General features: G+C 43.6%; 1 protein-coding gene and 1 long non-coding RNA gene across 3 annotated transcripts in view; one reads left to right on the top strand and one right to left on the bottom strand.

Annotated features, from left to right (window-relative positions):
• SMG1 (SMG1 nonsense mediated mRNA decay associated PI3K related kinase) overlaps positions 1-20,960 on the bottom strand; it is a 153,715-nt gene that overhangs the window by 111,236 nt on the left and 21,519 nt on the right. The window contains exon 4 of the mRNA XM_070412908.1: positions 19,605-19,660. Within this exon, the coding sequence (XP_070269009.1) occupies positions 19,605-19,660 (56 nt within the window). The remainder of the gene's footprint in view (positions 1-19,604; positions 19,661-20,960) is intronic.
• On the top strand, positions 136-20,677 carry LOC139009020 (uncharacterized). 2 transcript variants are annotated; one of them, XR_011471245.1, is made up of 3 exons: positions 136-421; positions 2,755-2,865; positions 20,568-20,677. It is a non-coding gene; the product is annotated as an uncharacterized lncRNA (long non-coding RNA). The 2 variants fall into 2 exon arrangements; XR_011471244.1 differs by lacking the exon at positions 20,568-20,677 and adding an exon at positions 5,588-6,747.

The raw sequence follows: 20,960 nt of genomic DNA, 5'->3' as shown, positions 1-20,960 counted from the left end.
GAGGCGGGGCGGGCGCCCGCCCAGCCAGGGCACAGGGGCGGGGCCTGGAGGGTGGGGCGGGGCCTGGTGGGCGGGGCTAGAGGGCCGCCCTCCGGCGCCCGGGGCACGCCTCCACTCCCCGCGAACCTCGCCAAGGTCCCTGGGCCCGCAGCTTGGGCTCCTGGGAGAGGGCATGTCTGCCACCCCTGCACGCACCCCCTCCCAGCACGCCCCGGAAGGCACCTGACCCTCGAGAGCCCCACTGTCAGCGGTCAACAGGCATCCAATCCGAGACCTGGGGTGCCCGCGCGCGCTCACCTTCCCCACCCTGTCCGGTGAAAAGTAAAAATAATAAAAAAGAAAGGGCGTGGAGATCCACCTATCCAACCCCCACCTGAAGTGTGCCCTGGAGGCCTGACACCTTGACCATTTCTTCACTTTGGTAAGTACTAAACTAAATGGAGGGAGAAAGGGGATTAACCACCAACCCCTGTCCTCACAACATGAACTGTGCTTTGACATCCTCTCACCCTAGCACTTGCCCACCTCCGCCACCAGAAAGGGTTTGGCTAAAGAGGGTCAAACTCTCCCTCCCCAACCCCTCCCACAGTCTCCCCAAAAGACTTTCTTTACTAAAGCACCTAATGTGGTTGCAGATTCAGAGAGTAAAGGTGGATAAGATTCACGTCAATCCTTACTTCCCCATGTAATCTTTGTCTTACCCTATAAAAGCAGCTGGCTTATGGGGGGCTGCAGGGCAGATTTTTGTGGATGACCTGCTGCTCTCCCATACTTCCAGCAGTATTGGAATAAACGCTCATATAGGATTTAAAAAAAAAAAAGATTCACATCAAACAGGTAACTGAGGAGTTACCTTTGGAAGAATAGTCAAAGGGTCTTAACCTTATCTGTCCAGAGGATCTTAATCTATTGTTTTATGCTGCAAGGAAAAGTCTTTGTGTGATTTAAAATTATTACCAAAAGTACTTGAAGATTATGAAATGTTGGTACTCCACATTTCAATTTGCTTATCCCCCCAGCCCCTCACTAAACTATGATTCTGCTGATTCTAAAGGATGGAAAGTTAGATTTTCAAAGGAGCCCTCTCTCCCCACACCCATCTCCCCATTCAAGGGAAAAGAAACTCCTGCTCTGAACTGGAGCTGATAGCTGACTCAATGCAGAAATTCCCCCTAGGTCTGACCCAAGCATCGTCATCCACATGTGTAAAAAAATAATGTAATAATACACCCAAGTTAAGAGGGATATGTTCCACAGGTACAACTCCATCCTAAAATTTGCCCTCCTACCTCCACATTTGCCCACCTCCTTCTTGCTAAGGGGAGGATATGAAGAAGGGTCCTATTAGTTGTAAAAAAAAGGTCCTACAAGAGGTGTCCTTCCTTCTTGATTTATTATTTCCTCTTCCCTGTTCTTCTATGAAGAGAAAAAGTCCCTCTTGAATCAAGTCCCAAGATTAGGGTCTCCTCATTAGTGTGGTCCTCTCTGGGAGACTGTTATTCCTGCCACAAGGTTTTGTATGTTTGTGGTTAATGTTTCATTACATAAGCAATAAGGAATACATTATCCTCATGTATGGTTTAAATGTACAGCCTAGTCATGATTTATTCTTTCATTCAACATTCAGCAAAATTTATTGAGCATCTGTTAACCAAGTAGTTGGGAACATGGACAGTGGTCAAGACTTAATCCCTGTCCTCAAAGAACTCTGGAAGAAAGGGTCAGAAAGATAGATTTATTATAAGAAATGACTGAACTATTTAGGTTTGCCCTCTCTCCACCACCCTGCAAGCCTGTCTTGCATTCTGACTACAATGTCCCCCTCTCCCAAAGCCTTTTCTTAATTTTAAATTCCAAATGTCCTTGGACCTGTTTTCCTCAGATCCTTTACTTTGTATGCACCAGGTGAGTTGATGCTTCCCTCCTCTTTGCTCAGACCCATGAGCAAATGGTTGATGTGGCCAATAAAGCTTGTTTACTTCCTTAAATAGTTGATTGCAATAATGATACAGTGAACAAATTATGTCAATTACTCATGTTCTAAAATGATTTGCAGCCGAATAACTAGAACCTTAGACCCCTGAGAAAAATTCTAGGAGTCTTCTAACCTTTCCAAATTATAAAACAACAGCAGAGTAATTTGAGGAATTACTTAAAAACCCCTCAGTTTTTAAGTGAAGGACTTAAAAACTGAGGGAGTGTCAGCAACCTCCTGACTCTCACAGTGCCCCAGTTTTTCATTTGTAAAATGGAGATGATAACAGTAGTGCTGATCCCTTAAGGACTAATAGAGATTGTAAAGTTCTTTGCACAGTGCCTGCCACACAATAAGCAATCAATAAATGATAGCTAAATATCAGATCTATAACTTCTGTGAAACACGTGGTTATTTGGATATTTGACCAATGAAGGAGAAAAAAAAAGTTACTGGCAGGTTGCTCAAACAATTGCTTCTTATTTATCATTGCTTTTTGTACTTCTCCCACAGAAATCATTAAAAACACTCAGTGTTGGCAAAGGGGTGGTGTAAGGACACCAAAGATAGGTGTCATTTGGCACAACTTCCTGGAAAGCAATTTAACAGTGTGCATGCAAAGACTTAAAATTGTTAATACCCTTTCCCCCAGTAATTCCACTTCTGGGAATCTACCCTAAGAAAATTTGCCACACTGCAGCCAAAGTGATTTTCTTAAATTAAAAATCAGATGTTACCATTCTACTTTAAACCCATCAATGGCTTTCCATTCTTCTTAGAATAAAATTCAGACTTGTCGCCACTAAGAGCCTACAAGAGCCTATAAAAGCTGGTTCCTTTTACATTGCAAATATTCCACAGCAGCTCATATCCAGATCAGGATCCTAAAGGTGGGTCTCAATTTTATCTTCACTATGCCTAGCCTGCACCCCAGACCACTGGGTGGGCCCAGGCATCAGTATTTTTTAAGACTTCCACAGGGGATTCTACTCAAGGTTTAGAAACACCACTTTCAAGTCCCTAAGCACTGAAAAGGATATCCGTGCCTCCTCCAACCTCAAATCCCAGCAAGTGTGGGTTACAAAGACAATTCCAAACCATTGAGTAAAAAATAATAGTTGAAAGCCCAGTTTTTCCCATGGCAACTACTTGTATACTTTGAAATGTATATATCAAATATGGTCAAGTCTCAAAATTTAAAAAAAAAATTTTTTCATTTCTTTTGGTGGTTCTGCTTCACTGGTTCCATTAGCACTTCTCTACTCCATTCCATAGGGACCACTTTTCTGTTCCTGAAACACACCAAGCCAGAGCCTCTGGGCTTTAGCACTGCTGTTCCCTCTGCCTATAATGCCTTTCCTACATTTTTTCCATCAGAGTTGTGTTGACTGCCAACAAAAAGTCAGCCAAGATATTCCTTCAGCAAAAAAGGATTTTTTCAGGGGGTAAGGCATGTAGTAGATTACAATCCAGCATGCTTAGCTCTAGCAAGCCATAGTCAAGTCCTGGGAAACCAAAGGAGAGGAAGTTCTTTAGTAGAGGGGAAGAGGAAGTTGCCAGAGGCAGTGCTGTTATAACCAAAGAGTTCTTCCTGTAGTGCTTTTGAAACGGGTGTGTGAGCTCCTCCTCCTAGACCTCCCAATTCCTGTCCAGGTTGAAGTCTTTGTCATTAATTTTGACTGGGTGAAAGTGAGTGAAGTCCTTATGGTGCCAAATTCAAGGAGGCACTCACTCTCAGGATTGTGTGTGTGCCAACCCTTTCTCACCCTGCTCCTGGCAGCTTTCCATGGCCCATCTTAATTCTTCTAAGAGGTTTTCCCTGACCTCCCAGCCCAAGAAAGCTGGCCAGTACCCTTTCCAGGGACTCTGCTACACACCCTACTTCTTTCATTGGTAACACTCACCACCAGCTGCAAGTACAAGGTTCCTCCCACCCCATTCATCTGTCACACCCTTAGGAAATGGGCTCTGCCTGAGAAAGCAAAGTCCACACCTGTCCCAGCTCTATCCTTTTGATCCCCAGTATATAGCACAGCAACCTGACCCAGAGCAGGCACTCAAAAATCATTGTTAATTGGAAGAATGAAAAGGAAATGAATGAAAACATAGACTAAGATTAATACAAACGTATTCATCTCAGTTTTACTTATTAATAGAAAGAAAAGTCCAACAATAGGAAACTAATTAGGAGATAGTACATTCATAGTTAGAATTTTATGCAACCATTAAAAATTATATGTATGAAGAAGTTTTAATGAAATCAGGAAAATATTATGTTAACTTATTAAAAAGAAAAGCATGAGATTTAGAAATGAGTGTGTGCTAGAACCTCAACTGAGTTAAAAATGGGAGGGGGAAGTTTCATAGAAAAAAAAGGTTAGAAGAAAATATATTAAATTTACCTAATATTGGTGTCCTGTGAAAACTGGAATCATGGGTGACTTTTTTCCTGATTATTGCTAGTTTTCTAATACAGAAGTGATAGTTATAAAACAAACAAAAAAAATTTAACTAAAATTAGGCACTCAGTATATATGTGTTGAATGAATGGACAAAGAATGAGTACTCCCAGGGTGTGGCACTGACCCACATAAACCAGTTAAATAAACTTTGGCCAAGGCATTGAGTCTTAACTCTAATAATAGTGACTAACTCTAGCTAATATTTATTGAGCATTTACTAATGCCAAGCACTGAGCCAAATGATCTGTGTGGGCTACTTCATGGAATTCTCCAAAACCACACTATGAGCTGGGCACCTCTGATGCCAGGAGGTACTGAGCAGCCTGCCCAAGGTCACCTGCTGGCAGTAGGCAGTGACTGTCATTGGCAGGGACAGAAGGGACATTTGGTCCGGACCTCACATTCGTCAAAGGCCTCAGATCTAGACCTTTGGCATTATTGCCTAATGAGGTTATGCAGAGTCCCAGGGGCATGGTGACAGGAAAGAAGTCTGGATTTTAAAAATAGTGTCCCCTTACTGGCCCACGCACCTGTGGAGGCTCTGCATGAACGCTTCATAATAAAGATATTATTACCTGGTGAATAGATCATTATATTGCATTGTAGTTCCCCACCTTGTGTTAAAAGTGCTCAGTTGTGCCCTAGCTGGTTTGGCTCAGTGGATGGAGCATTGGCCTGTGGACTAAAGGGTCCCAGGTTCGATTCCAGTCAAAGGCATATACCTTGGTTGCAAGCACATCCCCAGTAGGGGATGTGCAGGAGGCAGCTGATCGTTGTTTCTAACTCTCTATTCCTCTCCCTTCCTCTCTGTAAAAAATCAATAAAATATATTTTTTTAAAAAGTGCACAATTGTAAAAAGGAAAATTCTTAAAATATACCATAAATTTTGTGCCCTGTCTGCTATTTCTTACAATTTTTTTTATTTTTTTTATTTTTTTTATTTCTTACAATTTTAACATACTCAGAGCCTCAAACACTGAGAGTTGTTGACCTGAGCCTTTCTTAACTTCTGAAGGACCCTGGAACCCAGAGTCCTTAACCACCAGGATTTTCCCAGATAGATCTTCCAAATTTCCTAGATAAATATTCAAATTTACATCCTAATAAACAAAAGATAACGTTCTCTCTTTTGTTCCCTTTAATCCCCAGGCCTGGCACTGGATTAACTCCAGTTAGGCACCAAGCATGGAGGAACTTCACCCTCCAACAGGAGATTTGAGTACAAGAGTGACTTTAAAACACAATCTTAAAAGCAAATCCACATCAGAGAGACATTACAGAAGATGTAAAAAGAAGAAAAACAGCAGTCCTCTTATTCCTGCTCCTAGATAGGAAATCGTTGTCACAGTCAGGCTCCCTTGGTAAGGGCTATTTTTATAGCCAGTTTTCAAGCTGGTGCTGGAGGAATTTGGCTGGGAAACCTCATGACACATTTGAAACTTCTACTCAGGCTGCCTCAGCTTGAGGCAAGGGCCAAGCTTCTATGAATCAGGACACAAGACGTGCTGCCTAGTAGCTCATGCATTCTCCAAACAATAAAATAGGAGGGTGATGACGCCCAAAGTTATTTGAGACTTATAATGTGGAGAAAAAGAGGGGTGAGATTCCCCCAGGCTTGGCCTCGGTGATGCCCAAGTATTTGTGTGGCAGTTCTAAAGAAGCCACCTCCTTTGCTTCCCAAGATTAGAGCTCTATCAGGGACATCCTATACTAATAAAAGGCAAACATGCAAATTGACCATACTTTCGCTACGCCTAAAGCCACACCCACCAGCCAATCAGAGCGACTATATGCAAATTAACCCAACCAAGATGGCGGGCGGCCGGCAGCCATGGAGCTGGAGCCAGCAGGAGGCTTGCTTGCTCCAGTGATAGAGGAAGCCAAGGTTACCTGCCTGCCATGGCCTGGCTCTGAGCTCCACTGAAAGCAACCAAGTTTCAATTATAGAAGGTAAATAAATCCCAGAATAAAAGAAAAAGAAAAAAAGGAGAGGCTGGGAGCTTATGTCACCAGGGTGCTTGGCCAGCCTGAAAACGGCCCTCAGCCCCTCACCCAGACTGGCCAGGCACCCCAGTGGGGACCCCCCACCCTAAAGGGGGTGTGACCAGCCTGAAAACAGCCATCAGCCCCTCACCCAGGCTGGCCAAACCTCCATGGGGTGAGGGTCCCCACTGGGGTGGACATCCTCCGAGGGGTCCCACACTGCAAGAGGGCATAGGCTGGGCTGAGGAAGTCCCCAAGTGCACAAATTTTTGTGCACCAGGCCTCTACTGTGTAAATAAAATGCAGATTATGTAAATGACAGCTCCAACAGCAAGTCATTGCCATGTATTGTTTGTAGTTATCTTTTAACAAATGCATATCTCTTTCCTTTACCTAATAAATGTCTTTATGGAGGTCAGACTTTTTACTTTTTAAAAAAAAAAATAAATGTTTTATTTTAATTTACTGATTTGAGAGGAAGAGAGAGAGAGAGAAGGGGTGGGACAGAGGGAGGGAGAGAAACAGATTTGTTGTTCCACTTATTTATGCATTCATTGGTTGATTCTTGTATGTGCCATGACCAGGGATCGAACCCGAAACCTTGGTGTATCAGGAAGATGCTCTAACCAACTGAGCTACCCAGCCAGGACCAGATTTTTTACTTTGAATGCTAACTGACAAGCACTGTTTGGACAGAGAGAGTGCATCTTCCTTTCTGTCTGGCTTTTATATAGGAATGTAGCTTTGGTTTTTAACTCATTTCTTAAAAATATTATTTTTCATTCAATATTATTTTGTACTAGAGGCCCAATGCACGAAATTTGTGCAAGGGCCTTGGCCCCAGCCCCTGCCTGCTGCAGCTGCGGCCGGGGCCTCTGCTGCCTCTGCCTCAGCCCCTGTCCACTGCGGCCTTAGAAGGACATCCGGTCTAATTAGCATATTACACTTTTATTATTATAGATTAGTTTCAGATATACAGTGGTGGTTAGACAATCACACACTTTACAAAGTGTTCTGATATTTCCAGTACCCACCTGGCACCATACATAGTTATTACAACATTAGAGGCCGGTGCACAAAAATTTGTGTAATGGGGGAGGAGGGTGCCCTCTCACAGCCCAGGAGCCCTCAGGGGATATCCGACTGATGGCTTAGGCCTGGTCCCCACAGGAAGTGGGCCTAAGCCACAGTCTGGCCATCCTCTGTGGGAGGCGACCAGGCAGGCCGATCAGGGGACAGTGCCAGCCAGTGAGTGGCCTGCCCTCCCTCACCTCCCCCCCGTGATCACCCCTCTGCCACCGCTGGTTGCTGCTGCCTCCCCTCCCCCCCCATCGTGGTCCCCTCCCTGTGCCTGCTGGCACGCGCCTTGGCTGGCCTGGCACCACCTGCTCCCTGGCCCCGCCCCCCCCACTAGTCATCCCCGTTCAGTCGATTTGCATGTTAAGCTTTTATTATAAAGGATTATTGACTATATTCCCTATGCTGTCCTTTATGTCCTCATGACTACTTTAAGTTATGGCTTCTAGTGTCTTTCCCTGGGTTCTTACCCAACTCCAGCTCCTTAAACATCTTGCTGAAAGTCAGGGCCCTCCAGGATTGGGCTGAAGAGAAAAGATATTAATGTGTGGTGGGGGTGGGAAGAGGAAGTATGGATAGTGAAGTTAAAGCCAGGTAAAGGAGGGGTGTGCCTTCAGTATGTGCTGTCACTACTTGAAAGTCACCCAAATCTGATGATGATGATGATGATGATACAATTCATATTAACAGTAGCTATTATTTATGGGGCTCTTGTTACTAGCCAGGTATGGTGCAAAGAGGCTTTATATAACTAGCTCATTGCTAATTGAATCCTAGAACTGACCACATAAAATTGGTTGCTCCTCTTATTCCCATTTTACAGATGATGAAGTAGAGGCTTATAGAAGACACAACTTGCCCAAGGTGACATAACCAGTAAATAATAGAGCTGAAGTTTAAACTCACATGCAGTTGTCTCGCCTGTCTCCACGCTGCCCCTATAATTTACTTTAGCCAACAATCAATCTATCAAATGGTAGCCCATATTCTTAAAAGCAATCAGGTGTCACAAGTTTAATTCATTACAGTTAAAGAGTTGAAGAGCCCACCAAGTAAGGGAAAGGTAAATATTTCCCTCCAGAGCTTCTTGCTAAAATAGGAATGTCCGGCCTCTTTGGTGATCTGCTATATGTCATAACTAAAATGATCACTTTGCCCCATGCCAAGGAGGCAAATAAAGGCTTATTCTGGAAGGTCTTTTATGCTAAAATTATTTGAAGGTCACAACGCTTGGCATGGTGTTTGAACCACCCTCCAGGCATGCCATCTCTCAGGGGACCCTCCCCGCTGGGCCCTGGAAGAAGCTTCTCGGAAAAAGACTTGAGGTGACTTTTGGATGCAGGGGAAGCAGATGGCCGAGTATGACATCACCTCAGGTCAGGGAAACAGAAATATGAAAATAATAGGATTGTAGAAAAATAATAGCCTAATCCCCAAATTATCAGCAAGTGTTTGGGAAGTGTTTATTCACAGCAAATACCAGGATGGAAGAGAGCTAATAAATGACAAAGCCTGGCCTTGTGCTGCCCAATTTAAAAGCAGATAACACCTTTTCCACCATTTTGTTAAAATAATAATGACTACTTACTGAAAATTTTTAATTACATTTAATGTACATTTTAATTTCTAACCACCACCATTCCTCAAACTCTGGGAGGAAAATATTATCAAATCCTCATTTTCACATAGGAAGAAATGGCACTCAGGAAATTTAGCGAGTTACTTGCCACCCACCTGGTAAGTGGCAGAAACTGGTTTTGAACCTTGGGTTTCTGATATCAAAGATACCCCCTACCTGAAAACCACCTGAGTGGCATCTGAGGAGGAACATTTTTCTGACCATCCTTTAATGTACCAAACTTATGAACACCAAAGGACACTATCAACAAGTGAAAAGGCAACCCACAGAAGATAGAAAATATTTGCAAATCATATACCAGGAAAGGGGTTAATATCCAGAATATACAAAGAACTCTTAGAATTCAACAACAACAAAACAAACAGCTCAATTGAAAAATGGGCAAAAGCCCAGCCAGTGTGGCTCAGTGGTTGAATATTAACCCATGAACCAAGAGGTCCCCAGTTCAATTCCCAATCAGGGAACATGCCCGGGTTACAGGCTCCATCCTCAGTGGGGGGTGTACAGGAGGCAGCCAATCAATGTTTTTTTCTCATTGATGTTTCTATCTCTCTATCCCTCTCCCTCCCTCTCTTTAAAATCAATAAAAACATGTTTGTTTTTTTAAATGGGCAAAGGGCCCTGACCGGTTTGGCTCAGTGGCTAGAGCATTGGCCTGCAGACTAAAGGGTCCCAGGTTCGATTCCGGTCAAGGGCATGTACCTTGGTTGCGGGCACATCCCCAGTAGGGAGTGTGCAGGAGGCAGCTGAATTGATGTTTCTCTCTCATTGATGTTTCTAACTCTCTATCCTTCTCCCTTCCTCTCTGTAAAAAAATCAATAAAATATATTTTTTAAAAAATGGACAAAGGACTTGAATAGACATTTCTCCAAAGAAGATACACAAATGTACAATAAGCACATGAAAAGATGCTTAGCATTACCAATCATTAAGGAAATGCAAATAAAAATCATAATAAGACACCACTTTATTTTTTTTTTATTAAATTTTTATTGTTCAGATTACATTTGTTCCTCTTCCCCCCCCCATAACTACCCTCCTTCCAGTTCCCGCCCCACCCTCCGCCCTCACTCCCCACCCACTGTCCTCATCCATAGATGCACGATTATTGTCCAGTCTCTTCCTGAATCTCCCATTCCCCTTTCCCCCCCAAGAATAGTCTGTCCATTCCCTTTCTATGTCCCTGATTCATTATAATCACCAGTTCATTCTGTACATCAGATTATTTATTCACTTGATTCTTAGATTCACTTGTTGTTAGATGCATGTTTGTTGTTCACAATTTGTATCTTTACCTTTTTCTTCTTCCTCTTCTTAAAGGATATCTTTCAGTATTTCGTATAATACTGGTTTAGTGGTGATGAACTCCTTTAGCTTTTCCTTGTCTGTGAAGCTCTTTATCTGACCTTCAATTCTGAATGATAGCTTTGCTGGATAAAGTAATCTTGGTTGTAGGTTCTTGGTATTCAGCACTTTGAATATTTCTTGCCATTCCCTTCTGGCCTGCAAAGTTTCTGTTGAGAAATCAGCTGACAGTCGTATGGGTATTCCCTTGTAGGTAATTGAGTCTCTCTTGCTGCTTTTAAGATTCTCTCTTTGTCTTTTGCTCTTGGCATTTTAATTATGATGTGTCTTGGTGTGGTCCTCTTTGGATTCCTTTTGTTTGGGGTTCTCTGCGCTTCTTGGACCTGTAAGTCCATTTCTTTCACCAGGTGGGGGAAGTTTTCTGCCATTATTTCTTGAAATAGGTTTTCAATATCTTGCTGTCTCTCATCTTCTGGCACCCCAATAATTCTGATATTGTTCCGCTTGAAACTGTCCCAGAGGCTCCTTACACTATCTTCACACTTTCGGATTCTTTTTTCATTTTGCTTTTCCAGTTGGGTGTTTTTTGTCAAATCTTTGGTTTGATTCTTGTGCTCCTCTGGTCTGCTATTGGGTATAATATTCTTTATTTCAGTCCGTGTATGCTTACTTTCTAATTTCTTTATCGTAGCATTGAGGGTCTCATTAGTTTTCGTGAGGCTCTGCTCAAGTTTATAGCAAGCCCTCAAAATTGCGATTTTTAGCTCCATATCCTCCATTTCTGTCATGTTTTTTTGTCTCCGCATCTTTTATGCTTTCTTGGTGCACCCCCTTGTGGTCTTTGTGCACAGTCTTGTTCTAGCCAAGCCTTAATTGTTGTAGTTAACACTAGAGGGATTTGACCACCAGGCCGACTGGCTGTAGGAATCAGCTGTGTGGAAAACTTCAGTCCTCTGGGGAGGCGCTAATCCAGCCTTTGCCTGAGGCGATCGGCAAATGGCTCTGCGCAGGGCTTGGGCGGGCCGGGCTCAACAGGGCGGGGGGAGGGAGCAGCTATGGCTGCTCTCAGTCCGTCCCCAGGGGCTCTGCCTCTCTGTCCCAGCGACCGCTGCAAACCTCGGAGGGACCGTAGCCAGACAGTCCTGCTTCTCCCGTTTGAGTCTGGGTCCCTAGAGACTCGCCCAGATCTGTAGCCCAGAGTCTGAGACTCACTCCTGATTGAAAACGACAACCGCGCCCTCAGCCACCAGCCCGCTTTGCGCGCGCACCGCTGCACCACCATACCTTTAAATTTTCCACACTGCGCCTCCTCTGAGCCTCGTAATGCTGTTGTTTTTCCTTCTAGTTGAAGAGTCTCTCCTCAGCCAGCCTTCCTGTGGTTCTGGTTGATGTCCGTTCTGTCTTTTAGTTGTATTTTTGAAGTGGTTGTTCGAGGCAGCAAACTCCGGTGTTTACCTATGCCGCCATCTTGGTTTCCAAGACACCACTTTATATGCATTAGAACAGCCATTATAAATGAACAGGCAAATAAATAAACAGAAAATAAGAGTTGGTGAGCTTGTGGAGCAATTAGAACCCTTGTGCATTCTGGTAGGCATGTAAAATGGTGTAGAAACTATGGAAATTCCTCAAAAGGTTAAAAAATAGAATTACCATATGATTTAGAATTCCATTTCTGGGGATAAAAGAATTGAAAGCAAGGACTCCAGCAGATATTTATACCCATGTTCATAACAGCATTATTCAAAGCCCAAAGATGGAAGCAACCCAAGTATCCAAAAATGGATGTTTGGGTAAACAAAATGTGACATACCCATATAATGGAATATCATACAGCCTTAAAAAGGAAGGAAATTCTGAGATATAGTATGTTATAATATAGATGAACATTCAGGATATTATGCTAAGTGAAATAAGTCATATAATAAAGAACAAATACTGTATGATTCCACTTATAGGAGGAACCTAGAGTAGTCAAATTCATAGAGACAAAGTAAAATGGTGGTTGCCAGGGCCTAGGCAGTGGTTCTCAACCTTCCTAATGCTGCGACCCTTTAATACAGTTCCTTATGTTGTGGTGACCCCCAATTTCATTGTTACAAATTGAACATAATTAAACATAATTAAAGCATAGTGATTAATCACAAAAACAATATGTAATTATCTATGTGTTTTCCGATGGTCTTAGATGACCCCTGTGAAAGGGTCGAGACCCACAGGTTGAGAACCACTGGAGGGGAGTTATTGTTTAACTGGTACAGAGTTTCAGTTTGGGAGGAGGACAAAGTTCTGGAGATGGATGGTGGTGTTAGTAGCACAACACATGAAAGTACTTAGTGCCACTGAATTGTATACATAAATGATAAATTTTGTATTATGTACTAGAGGCCCAGTGCATGAATTCGTGCACAGGTGGGGTCCGGCCGGCCCGGCCCCAATTAGAGCAGATCGAGGCTGGGCCTGTCAGGAGGAGGAGATGGCGGGAGGTTGGCTAGCTGACCCGCTGGATCAGGACCCAAATTAGGGCCAGGCTGGATAGGGGGAGGGGCCGCAGGTGATTGGCCAGCAGGCCCCACCCCCAACTGGGGTGGGGGGTGATCGAGGGCGGGGTTGGCTGTGGGGAGGGGCTATGGATGGTGGGCCAGCCACCCCGCCTCCGAATGGAGTGGGGGTGCTGATCTGGGGTCAGCGGCCAGGGGAGGGGCTGGCTGTGGGGAGGGGCCATGGGCCGATCAAGGTGGTGGGGGCTGATCAGGGGTGGGGCCGGCTGTGGGGAGGGGCTGTGGGTGGTGGGCTGGCCAGCCCTGCCCTCAAATGGGATGGGGGGGTCGATTAGGGGCCAGTGGCCTGGGGGAGGGGCCATGGATTGTTGGCCAGCAGGTCCTGCCCCTGATCAGAGTTGGGGGGGCTGATCAAGGGTGGGGCCGGGCAGGGGGAGGGGCTGCAGGAGGTTGGCTGGTCTGCTCCGCCCCCTATTGGGGTAGAGGGGGCGATCAGGAGTGGGGCTGGCAGGGGGGAAGGGCCACAGGGGAGTTGGCTGGCTGGCCGCACCCCCCCACCCCCCTCCCATTGGACAGGTTTGCAGCCGCAGTGGGCGTCATAGTGACCGGTCGTTATGGTGTTTGGGTCGCTGCCTTTTTATATATATAGATTTTTTGCCACAATGGGAAAAATGGTAAAGGGAGAGAGAGTACAAGTCATAGGAGCTATTACTATTCTCTACTTAATAACTGCCTTCCTAATGATAACAGGAAACAATAACAATATATATATTTTTAAAGTATTCTGTCATTTATTTGCTCTTCGGCCCCGCCCCCACCCCAGGTCAACCCAATTACTCTGATCAGCAGCCAGAGACTAAGTCCGGCCCGGACATCTGGTCGACCCCCTCCACCAAGCAACCATCTCCCGCGGCCGCCCCTTTTGGGGAGTGCTGGTCGACCGGGATTTTCGGGGGGGAAAAAATGGGTAGAGAGCGGGCCCTCAGCCGCCCTGGGAAAGGGGCCGCGTCCGCCACCATCCACCCCCTGCCCCTTGTCCCAGCCCAAGGCCCAGAGGCCCCGGTGGGGTTCGGGGAGAGGCAGTGACGGTCGCCGGGCTGCACTCGCGGGTCCCCCACCCTGGCCCCCTTTCCGTCCCAATAACAATATTTTAAAATTATTTTTAAATAATGAATTAATATTTTTTCTTACATGTTATTTATAGAAATAATTTTTAGATTAAAAATTATTGCTAGTACAAGTTTGTTCACAGAATAGAGTTTGGAAAAACTGCTGAAAACCTCATTAACTGTATTTAAACTTTATGAACAAGAGTTGCAGTTTAGACTGACATTATCCCATATGGTAGCTACTAGCCACTGTGGCTACTGAGCACCTAAAGTGTGGCTGGTTCCCATCAAGATATGCTGTAATAAAATATACACCAACTGTCAGACTTATTACCAAACATAGAGTGTAAAGACAAAATTGACAAATTTTATACTGATGATATGAGGTGATAATATTTGGATATATTGAGTTAAATAAAATATATTAAAATCAATGTCACCTGTTTCTCTTTGTGTGCGTGATGCCTACATTGTGTCTGGGCAGCTCCAGAGCTACAAGCTGTTCCTGAGGCACTGGCAGCTCATTCACAGTCTCTGCTGACAATTATGAACCAGGGTCTCCTTACAAGACCTAACCTTCCTACCCTTCAAGGCCCAAGTCAACTCTTCCATAAAGTTTATCTTTACCTTCATACCTAAACTCCCCCTTTTCTAACCCTATAGGATTAACTTAACCACTCATTTAAGGCACTTACATGTATTACTAGTTCTTAATTCCCCAAGCAAACCAATGTGGGTAGTTTGTAAGAAGTCTCTGATTTGGGGTGAGGAAACACACAATAAGCATCCTATACATTCTGGCTAGTCTACCACCACATCTGATATCAATAATCAATCACAACACTATGCCCATGACAGAACTTAGGAATCAATCACAGCATATTTTTCCTCCAAGCCCATTGAAGGTCTTATTATCAATTTCAATACAGAGCTCCAGGCAGCTACTACCCATTGATCAAAGTTGCCATGAGACAAAAAACAAACCTATTTGCCATCCTTTTAATAGAGTCACTTAGTGGGTAGGATTGACAGAGTAATTTAGCAAAGAGGCACACATTTAAATTTTTCTCTCTGCATCACAGGCTATGTAACAATAAAATAAGGCTGATAAGTAGATATTATCAATAATGTGTCCAAGTATGTTGTCATTGCCTGATATCAGGGATGTGGGTAATTCCATGTTCCTAATGAGTAATGTCATTATATATATCAAGGCAGGGTGTCCAAGAGTGAGTTTCAAGGAACACTGGTTCTGTAGGATATTAATAAATATCCAATAAAAAAATGGATTCTCTATTCAAATAAATGAGAAACATCAGGTTTATAAAAAGTTAAAATGATTTATTGTTACTCTCTGAGAAAGGGATCTAGTGTGCTCCCCAATTTTTTCAACATGGAGTCCCACTTTCATATCTTAGGAGCTATGTTCTAAGAAACATATCTTAGTAAATACTGTTCCAAAGATTAATGCTTGTTTTATTTTTGAAAATGGGGAGGGGGTACATTGATGCTAGGAATCATTGTAGTCTTTCCTTTATTTTCAAATTTATTTCTTCAAACCCAGGCATTTATTGCCATCAATTATCTGATGGTAACCCGTGAGCGATGAATCATTATAATTATTTAGAGTGAAAGGCAACTCAGCCACAGCCTGATCCAACTCCCTGAGTTTGCTGATGAGGAAACTGAGGCTCGAGGAAATTAAGCATCCTGCCCAAAGTCACCAAGCGTATCAGTGTCTAAGATATTGGAAGGCTAAAAAAGAAGTTAAAACATGAAGTGGCTCACCTCCATAATCTCCTGTCCCTAGACTGCCCTCATCTATCATTTGTTTACTTGCAAGAGAAAACTACATTTTGCAGGAGGGCTGTAAATATAGAGAAGAGATTTATTACAGCAGAGAGCAGTGCAGCCTCGGAGCGCTCTCAGCCTTCCCGAGGAAACCAGGCAAAGTGAAAGTTCACGTTGGGGCTCTTTATATTAATGATGATACCACTCAAAGAGCTTCTCTAGCTTGGTTTCTAGAGTTCTGGACATAATTTTTCACGTTGTCCTCAAAGCATGGGCCCTGTGCCACGTAAGGTTAATGGTTGGGGTTGGCCTCTCAATGGGAAGCTTAGTAGAATTTGGACAACTCAGCAGACCTCCACTTGGGACTTAATGCCATATTCTTGCTGATGCCATCGTAGAGGCCACACAGCACGTGTCCCCATACTCCATGACGTTTACTCTCATATAGGCCAAGCAGCTTTCTCCCTTCATTAGGTCAGGATTTCTCAACCTCCACACTGTGGCATTTGGGCCTGAATAATTCTCTGTTGTGGGGACTGTCTTGTGCCTTGTAGGCGTTTTGTAGCATTCCTGGCCTCTACTCACTGGACACCAGTAGCATCCCCCAGATTGCAGTAGTCAAAAATGTTTCTAGACCGGCCAGTGGGGCTAAGTGGTTGAGCATCAACCTATGAACCAGGAGGTCATGGTTTGATTCCCAGTCAGGGCACATGCCCAGGTTGCAAGCTCAATGCCCAGTAGGGGGTGTGCAAGAGGCAGCCAATCAATGATTCTCTCCCATCATTTCTCATCATTGATATTTCTACCTCTCTCTGACTCTCCCTTCTTCTCTGAAATCAATAAAAAAATATACTTTAAAAATATTTCTAGATACAGTGGGGCCTTGACTTACGAGTGTCCCGACTAACGAGTTTTTTGAGATACCAGCTGTCTCTCGGTCGATTTTTTGCATTGAGTTGATAGAGTAATTTGAGTTAACGAGCTCCTTAACGAGCTCAGTCTCCGAACGAATTAAACTCGTGAGTCAAGGCCCCACTGTATTGACAAATGCCTCTTGGGGAGCAACTCTGCCCCTGGCTGAGAACCACTGTTCTAGATGAATTCAATGAGGATGACTGCTATTTTAACTAGAGAGTCAGTTTCCACTAGACAGTAAGCTTCTCAGGAAACATGTATTAATCATCTATCTTCCCTCCCTGGCACATAACAAGTGTTCATCAATTTCATTTCAAAAATATTTATTAAGCACTTATTATGTGCCATGCACATCTCCGGGGAATAGGAGTACAGCAGTGAACATCAGATAATCCCTGGCCTCAAGGAGTTTACATTCCAAAGGGGGGAAGACACATAATAAAAACATAAACAAAAGCATAAGTAAATATATAGGGTAATTTCAGGTACTAAGTGCTTTGAAGAAAGAGGGATGCTTGCCCTAGCTGGTTTGGGTCAGTGGATAGAGAGTTGGCCTGCAGACTGAAGGGTCTTGGGTTTGATTCTGGTCAAGGGCACCTACCAAGTTGTGGGCTTGATCCCCAGTAGGGTGCGTGCAGGAGGCAGCCAATCAATGATTCCCTTTCATCATTGATGTTTCTATCTTTCTCTCCCTCTCCCTTCCTCTCTGAAATCAATAAAAATATATTTTAAAAAAAAAAAAGAAAGAAAGAGGGCTGCTTTAGCTAGAATAGTCTATTATTTGGAATTTAGTTGGTAACAGGATCCAAAATAACAGTGGCTTAAATAAGATAAAAGTTTCTTTCTCTCACAAATAGAAGTCCAGAAGCAAGTAATCCAGGTCAGCTATGGCCATTCTGCTCCATGAAGTCCTCAGAGATCCAGGCTCCTCCTATTTTGATGCTCTGCTGTGCACAGCCTCCATTTCCAAGGTTACCTCATGATCTTAGATGGCTGCTCCAGCTCCAGCCATCACATCACATTCCAGCTGGCAGAATGAATAGAAGGTGGGGGGAGGCAAAGGGTATATGCCAATTATCTTTTAAGGATGGTTCTTAGAAGCTGCCATATTATATTATATTATATTGCATTGGCCAGAACTTAGCCATGTATCCATAAACAGTTTAAGGGGGATTGGCCTATTTTGCACTCAGCTAGAAATAAGAGGTTCCATTTTTTTTTTTTTTTTTGAGGGAAAGAGGGAGAACTAGAAGTCTCTACCAGAGAGAGTATGCACATGGTGAGAAGTGATCACGTTTTGCATATAATGCCGTGGAATATTGGTGCCTAAGTACACAGGGCTACTTGAGGGATTAGATGTGGGGTATGATGGGAATAAGAAAAAAATAAGACTATTTCCCAGGGTTTGACCTGAGCAACCAGTGTATGGCAGTGTCCTTTACTGATCTAGGAAAGGCTTGAAAGGAGTTAAATTTGGGTCAAGAGTTCTGTTTTGACCATGTTAAGTCCAAGACGTCGATGAGATCTCTGAGTAGAGACGCCAAGCTGAGAGCTGAATATAAAAAATGAGGCCTAAAGATGTAAACTTGAGAGTCATCAACCTAAAGATGGTACTTAAAAGATAAGTATGAAAACAATGTCAGAGATAATTGGCTCAAGGAAAAGGAATACCTTTTTCAGTGCAATTAGACAAATTAAAACCCTAAAATCATCCATCCTAAAGGCCCTTGAACTTCCCCAGAAGCCCCCTTCAGGATCATCAAGTATGCGACTCTTGATCTTGGTCTTCTAAATAAACCTGTCTTGGAATGTCAAGCACCACTCATAACAAGCAAAAAGCTTTGTAACATCATTTGTCAAAAAAAAAAAAAAAGGAACCCGAAAGAGTTCTTCAGTTGTACTTGCCTCCCCATCAGTGCTGCTTTTTTTATTTTTCAAAAAATTGCAATTGTGCAACATTTAGACCATCCTATAGTTTACATAGGCTTTTCCAGATTTGCCTTGGGGAAGTAACCAACAGATGCCGTCTCCATGGGAAACAAACTCTGAGGCATACACTTTGAGAACACAACCTGCTTGCTGCTTACAAGTTACACATTGCCACTGCACAATTGTAATCAGACCCAACCCCTAACTCCAAAGAGTTTATAATTTAATAATAAAAGTAATAGTGCTAGGTGCCATTATTTATTGAGCACTTACTATATGCCTGGTACTTTATAGATAGAATTCTAATCTTCACATAGGCTTGATGGGAGGTATTATTCTTCCTAATTCACAGATGAAACTACCAAAAATCACAAAGATTATGTGTCTCGGTAAAGAATCTGATCTGCCTTTCCTTAGGCTTTTCTACAAGTCCAATTTTTTTCAGGAAGCCTTATTATTTATTGGGGCATCTCACTTAGCTCTTTGTTCACCTAAGAGTAGAAACTCCATCTCATTCTTTAAAAGAAAATAGTTTTATTAGACAAATAGTTTTATTTTCTTTTAAAGAGGAAGGGAGAGGAAGAGAGAGGTAGAAACATCAATGATGAGAGAGAATCACCGATCGGCTGCCTCCCGCGCGCTCCTCGCTGGGGACTGAACCCTGACCGGGAACCGAAGAACCGTTACCTCCTGGTTCATAGGTTGACACTCAACCACTGAGCAACACGGGCCAGGCAGTTTCGTTCTTTTTCTTAACCAACTGCGGTTTCTAGCTTATAATGAGCACTCAAATATTTACTGAAAGAATAAACTGGAGACACAGAGATGACTACACAAAAAGCAACAGATTCATTAAAGGGGTAGAATTCAAATTCTAAAAGAGTCCTGGGACATCACTTAGTCTAGGGGTCATTACCTGGCTGGCCCCAGGTGAACTATGGCCTCAGGAGTGTTTTGTGTGGTTTCCAAATTCTGCAAAAAAAATACAACAACAAAAAGTTGTATTGCTTTTCAACATTCAAAAATTGTGAAATTACAAACAAAAATCCAGATTTTTTTTTTTGCTTCCCTTGACATCTGGCAACACTGGACCCACATTCCCAAGGTTAACAGGGAGAGGAGAGCAGAATAGGGGCTGCCCTTAGTCCTTTTATGTTTCCTCCCTGGCTCCTATAGGCATTTGAATTTGCAACCTCAACTGTCAAACTCCCTTATTATAGAAGTGAGAACATTGAGGCCCAGCAGAGCAAGGTGACGTGCCACACGGGACCCAGGTGTTCTCACTCCCAGCGGTGGCCCTTTCCACACACCCCTGCACAGGCATCTGGAAAGTCCTATCTGACAAGACTACACATAAACACACAGGTACAGAGATGAGTGTGCAGCCACATCTCATTCTCAGTATGAGGAAAAAGACACTCTATGGGGATGGGTATTTTAAAAAAAAGATCTTGTCAGTTAAACAAATCCCAAGGCAATAAAGATTCCATTTTCTTTCGTCACAAAGCTGGCCTATTCTAATCTGAGGCTCTTTTCACTTCCTTAAGAAAATAGTAAGTACAAGTTAATATATATTCCAATTCTGAGATGGCCTTGGTTTCACTTTCTAAATCACTGGGCGGTGATCTGATGAGAAATGAATGAAAGAAGAAATGGGAGGGTGGAGCAGACAGAGAATAAGAAACAGCTGGTTTATAAGGAGGCCTCCTGGGAGCAGCTATTAGACAATGTGGTAATTAACACGGTGAACAGAATTGTCCAGAATATATCCAAATGGGAATGAAAGTGTTTCCTCCTCCCTTACACATCTGTACCTCCCTCCCCTGAGGCTTGCTCACTGAACTTAATTCCTCTTTCTCATCATTCTCCCCTCCCCCAGCCAGAGCCTCCATTGATGGAAAGAGGGGGAGAAGCACCAGAAAACCGGGAAAACAAAAGCAGCAACCTCTGGACCCGATTCAGTAAATCATTGATCTCTAAGTCAGAACGTTTCAGACACATGCTTCAGATTGCGTTTTTTTTTGTACCCAGGCCAGTGCTGGTCACATTTTACTGTGCTTACGAGTCCCTGGGGATCTTGCTCAAGTGCAGATTGACTCAGCAGGTCTGAGCTGGGACCTGAGATTCTGCATTTCTAACAAGCCCCCAGAGGATGCTGATGCTGCTGATCCAGAGACCACACTGTTGAGTAGCCAGGCCCCAGAGCAAAGCACTGGTCCTCAAAGGTGCCTGCCCCTCCGAATCACCCAGGGCAGTGGTTCTCAACCTTCCT

Source organism: Myotis yumanensis, unplaced genomic scaffold (assembly GCF_028538775.1).
Source record: "Myotis yumanensis isolate MYYU_CA2020_CCGP unplaced genomic scaffold, mMyoYum1.0.hap1 SCAF_4, whole genome shotgun sequence".
NCBI classification, from domain to species: Eukaryota; Metazoa; Chordata; class Mammalia; order Chiroptera; family Vespertilionidae; genus Myotis; species Myotis yumanensis.
This window is presented reverse-complemented; position numbering and strand designations above follow the sequence as displayed.